At 44.8% G+C, this 5,208-nt stretch overlaps 1 protein-coding gene across 1 annotated transcript in view; it reads right to left on the bottom strand.

Moving 5' to 3' along the window:
• Positions 1-4,238, bottom strand: part of LOC137528140 (uncharacterized) — a 22,947-nt gene extending 18,709 nt beyond the window's left edge. The window contains exon 1 of the mRNA XM_068249415.1: positions 4,157-4,238. Within this exon, the coding sequence (XP_068105516.1) occupies positions 4,157-4,205 (49 nt within the window). The 5' untranslated portion in view covers positions 4,206-4,238. The remainder of the gene's footprint in view (positions 1-4,156) is intronic.
• Positions 4,239-5,208: the final 970 nt, after the last annotated feature.

Here is a 5,208-nt window from a genome sequence, read left to right as displayed (position 1 = left end):
ATGAATGGGTGAAATCTGATTTGCTGTTTGTAGCTCCGCCCTGGTGTGCAGACGCGAGACCCCCAGAACATATCATCCCAGGTAGTAAGGGATCTGTATACCAAGTTTCGTTCATTTCGGTCAAGGCGTTTTCGAGTGATCGCAACACATACATACACACATACATACATACATATACACATACATCCGAATTTTTATATATATATATATATATATATATATATATATATATATAGATAACAATTGAGCAATAAAATGTATTTTTATACTGAGAAATGTTAGTAGTAGTGACTGTATGTACACTCTCCTTATCCTCCCCCCATTTCTACTTTTGTAATTGTCAAATAGCTCTCTGCTGTATGATGTCACTCTGCTCAGGCATTGTCACACAACTTTCTACATTTCAATGTCAAATACTCAGCCATGGTGAGGTCACCTATTTCTACGGTGCAAAATCAACTTGCTCAGACATTGTCGCACGTCTATCTATAGTATGATGTTACCTTCTCAGGCATTGTCACACGTCTAGCTACAGTATGATATCACCTGCTCAGACATTGGCCTCAATTCACTAAGCTTATCTCCTGTCTTTAATAACTCTTCTAGAGTTGTTACCATGGTGATAAGGCATGTAGTATTCAGGAAACATTTTACCTCAGGCAAACCTAAAGTTAACTCTTCTGTCTTTAAAGAGGAGCTGTTAGGTATAGGGTCTCAGAGAAAATAAACACATATATCAGTAGCTAAAGATTGGCTGTACTTACATTACATATGCATTTCACTGTCCACGTTTGGATTTAACAGAATTTGTATATAGTATATGCAGAGATAGATGCTCCTGACAGCTCATGGCAGGCTCCATGTTTTTCTGTCAAATGTGTCGTCATGTCCTGCCTGCTTCCTGATCACAGATAAGCTCCTACTTGAACAACACAGTGTGCAGTGAATATTAATGAGCCATGTGGCTAGGAACAATAGCTGACTCCTGCAGAGTACTCTGCCCCGAGATTTATCAGTGCTACACGCTGGACTGATTACAAGCTTCTGTAACGTCTCATTAGCAGCCGAGGGGAGGGCCCCAGAATGCTTTGCAGTTTAGTATGCGGCTTGCGTCCTTATGGGTCTATTACAGACTTGCTGATAAGCACACATCAAAGGTAACTGAGATTTTTATCTTCACTAATGGCTTTTGGGCTTCCTTCTAAACTGTTTAACACAGGAGAATAGAGGTTTAAATTAGCTTCTGCAGCCTGACAGTTACTCTTTAAGTTAACTCTTTAATCCTTAAAATAACTCCAGAGTTAAAGACAGGCTGTTCATTAACTGCGTGTGAAAATAACTACAGAGGAGGTAAATTAACTAGAGAAGGTAAATTAACTACAGAAGAGGTAACGTAAGGAATGAAGAGATAAGATAACTCTCTTACTATGTGGAGGTAAGTTTTCTCTTGCCTTATTATCTCCAGCATGATCTTAGTGAATTGAGGCCATTGTCACATGTCTATCTACAGTATGATGTCCCCTGCTCAGATATTGTCACACGTCTATCTACAGTATGATGTCACCTGCTCAGACATTGTCACACGTCTATCTACAGTATGATGTCACCTGCTCAGATATTGTCACACGTCTATCTACAGTATGATGTCACCTGCTCAGACATTGCCACTTGTCTATCCAGGGCCGGGCCGAGGCAGAGGCGAGAGAGGCTCCAGCCTCAGGGCACAGTGCAAGAGGGGGCGCACAACTCACTTGGCTATCATTCCCCTATTGTGTTTAAGAAGAGAGAAATAAGAGAAGGGTATACATGGCAGTGACTGCAAGCCAGATAACTAGAGATTAAGGTGTTGGGGGCCCTGGGGCACCTCCTGGTCTAATAGCAATCAGTGGGGAGGGAGGGATGGAGGGGCGCACTTTGGTGTCTCAGCCTTGGGTGCAGGAGGAGCTTGTCCCGGCTTTGCGTCTATCTACAGTATGATGTCACCTGCTCAGACATTGTCACACGTCTATCTACTGTATGATGTCACCTGCTCAGACATTGTCACACAGCTCTCTACAGTATGATGTCACCTGCTTAGGCATCATCACACAGGTCACTACAGTATCATGTTATTGTCACAAATCTGTCTACAGTGTGAGGTCACCTTCTCAGACATTTGTCACACATCCCTCTACTGTATGATATTATCTACTCAGGCATTATCACACCTCTCTACAGCATACATGTCAGAGAAGATATACGGGAGTTGAAGCCCTAGGGAGGGAGGGAGAAAGCACTACACACCAGGGAACTGTATAAGGGTGGGGGGCACTAGACATTAGGGAACTGTATAAGGGTGGGGTACTAGACACCAGGGAACTGTAGAGGGAAAGGAGGAGAGCCAGAGCCACTAGACACCAGGGAACTGTATAGAGAAGGAAGGGAGCCACTAGACATTAGTAACTGTATAGGGGAGGAAGGACCACTACAAACCAGGGAAATGTATAACCGAGGGAGATCCACTACACACTATGGGACTGTATAGAGGGGGATGGGGCCACTAGACACCAGGGAACTGGAGGGCAGGAGGTACTAGACACCAGGGAACTGTTTAAGGCAGTGATCTGCAAACTTTGCTCTCCAGCTGTTAAGGAACTACAAGTCCCACAATGCATTGCGGAAGTCTGACAACCACAGTCATGATTCATAAAGGCAAATGCATTGTGGGGCTTGTAGTTCCATAACAGCTGGAGAGCCAAGTTTTCAGATCACTGGTTTAAGGGATGGAGATGGCCCGTAGCCATTGAGGTTGGCCTTGGTACCAGTGCTCAATTTTGGGCCACTTTGTATATGAGTTTGACACCCCTGACCTACAGTATGATATCCCCTATTCATGCATTGTCACATAGCATAGTTCAGCGTAATGTTTCCCTGCTCAATCATTGCCAAATAACTGTCTGCAGTGTGATATCACCCAGCTCTGTCATTATCACACATCCCTCAACAGTGTGATGTCACGCCAACTCAGGCATTGTCACATTTCTCTCTACAGTCCAAAGTCACCTGCTGAGTAATTCTTTCTGACATCGTAGCTCTCTATAGTACAATGTCACCTGCTAAGGCATCGTCACACAGCAAAATATTTGTCATGTCACCGGGTCATGCATTGTCTATAGCGGTAAATCAGCCTGTTCAGGCATTGTAGTCCTCTACAATGTACTGTGAGCTTGCTCAGTAATATCAGTGCATTCTAGACAGGGGCGTATCTGGATAATATAGTGCCTATGGTAAACCGTGAAATTGCCCACCCAGTCACTAGAGTTAGCTCCCCAGTATAAGTACCCAGAGGTAGTACCCTTGTATAGGTAGCCAGAGGCAGTCCACCCAGTATAACTAGAGGTGTCTCACCAGTATATATAGCCCCCTTTAGCATAGGGAATGAGAGGTGTCTCTCTCTACAGTATAAGCAGCCCACCAGTATAGGCAACGAGAGGTGTCCCTCAGTATAAATAGCACCCCCCCAGTATAGGCAATGAGAGGTGTCCCTCAGTATAAATAGCACCCCCCCCCAGTATAGGCTGGGGGTCACTCAGTATACATATCCCCCCAGTATAGGTAGTGATAAGTGTCCATACAGTATAATTAGCCCCCCAGTACAGATAGGGAGAGATGTCTCCTAGTATAAGTAGCCCTCCCCCCCTCCCATATAGGTAGACAGTTGTCCAACTATAAGTCGTCCCACCAGTAAAGTTAATGAGTGGGATCCTCCAGTATAAATAACCCCCCAGTATAGGTATTGAGAGACATCCACCAGTATTGCGGTGCAGCACAAGGGAGGAGGGGCAAGCATGGTGCCCATCTTTGGAAGCCATGCCTGCACCCCTCTACATACGCCACTGATTCTAGATGGGTAATTGTAGTGAGTGCATATCTCCTGTGCCCTTGTTACCAGCGGCAAAGCTGATGTTTGGAGCCATCTCCTTGTTTTACGTTAGACAACAGTACAGTTTTCATTGCAGTAAACCATAGCAACTAATATAATGTTATTCTTTGCCAGAATAAAGTTCATGTACAAGAATAAAACCTTGAAGGTCGCTGTAACTTCTAAATTTGATATAAAAATCAAAAGTACCCCAAAAAAGTACTGTGGAGCACCTGACAATACAAAGTATCTTACCCAGTGCCCACAGAGTCAGCAGGAGGAAGGCTGCCAGTCTGCGGTCCATGCTTCAGTCTCTGGCTGGCACACTCTGTCACCTCCAGAATGTCACAAGGAGCAAACCAGACTGACTCTTTATCACACATTTATATCAGACGTGTTCACGTGGGGGGAGAGACTGTCAGCAGCTTATGCCATAGTGATAAGCTATGTTTTCCCAGAACAGAGCCCAGGGAGATCTTATGATGTTGGTTAATTCGTGCAATGCCCTCTAATATGCTCTCTACCTGAATTCACATTGTGCTATGGAGATTAAAGTACACCTGAACCAGGAAAAAAAAAAATCTGTTTTCTACTTACCTGGGGTCCCTTCCTGCCCCCCCCTCCCCCATAGCCTTTGAGGTCCCTCAGTGTCCTCCGGGTCCCCTCTGTTGTTCTGCTGTCACCCCTAATAAAGTCTGTAGACTACTAGCGATGATCGTAATTTGCTAGTTACGATTACTTGAAATTCCACATAATTTTTTGTACTTACAGCCATACGGTCTGAACATTCAATTGATTTCGCGTTATCCATTTGTAATTTTGTGTAGTTATGTGCGGACTTAAAGAGAGTCTGAAGCCATTTATTGTATCTCTTTTTATTGCACAGTTACCTTAAGCATTAAAATTCAAGCTGATTCGCCTCATCCCCGCGGCAGAATAAGGTATTTATCCCCCTAAAATCTCAGGGCAAAATTCTGCATTTGCAGAATTTTGCTTCCTGAGAGAGGCAGAGCTATATGCAGAAACACTGCCTCTTCTCCAGTCAATCTCCGCCTCTCCACGCACCTCTCAGTCTTCTTTCTGAGAGGGGCAGGAAGAGAGAGGGGGAGATTAGTGGAGATTGACTGGATAAGAGGCAGAGCTCTGCACACAGCTCTGCCTCCACTGAGGCAGCAAAATCTGCGACTGAAGTCTTCTTTCACTGAGAGGGGCGGGGAGAGGCGGAGATCAGTGGAGATTGACTGGATAAGAGGCAGAGCTACTGCACACAGCTCTACCTCCCCCCGGGCAGCAAAATCTGCGACTAA

The sequence above is a fragment of the Hyperolius riggenbachi genome, chromosome 8 (genome assembly GCF_040937935.1).
Source record: "Hyperolius riggenbachi isolate aHypRig1 chromosome 8, aHypRig1.pri, whole genome shotgun sequence".
In the NCBI taxonomy this organism is placed as follows: Eukaryota; Metazoa; Chordata; class Amphibia; order Anura; family Hyperoliidae; genus Hyperolius; species Hyperolius riggenbachi.
This window is presented reverse-complemented; position numbering and strand designations above follow the sequence as displayed.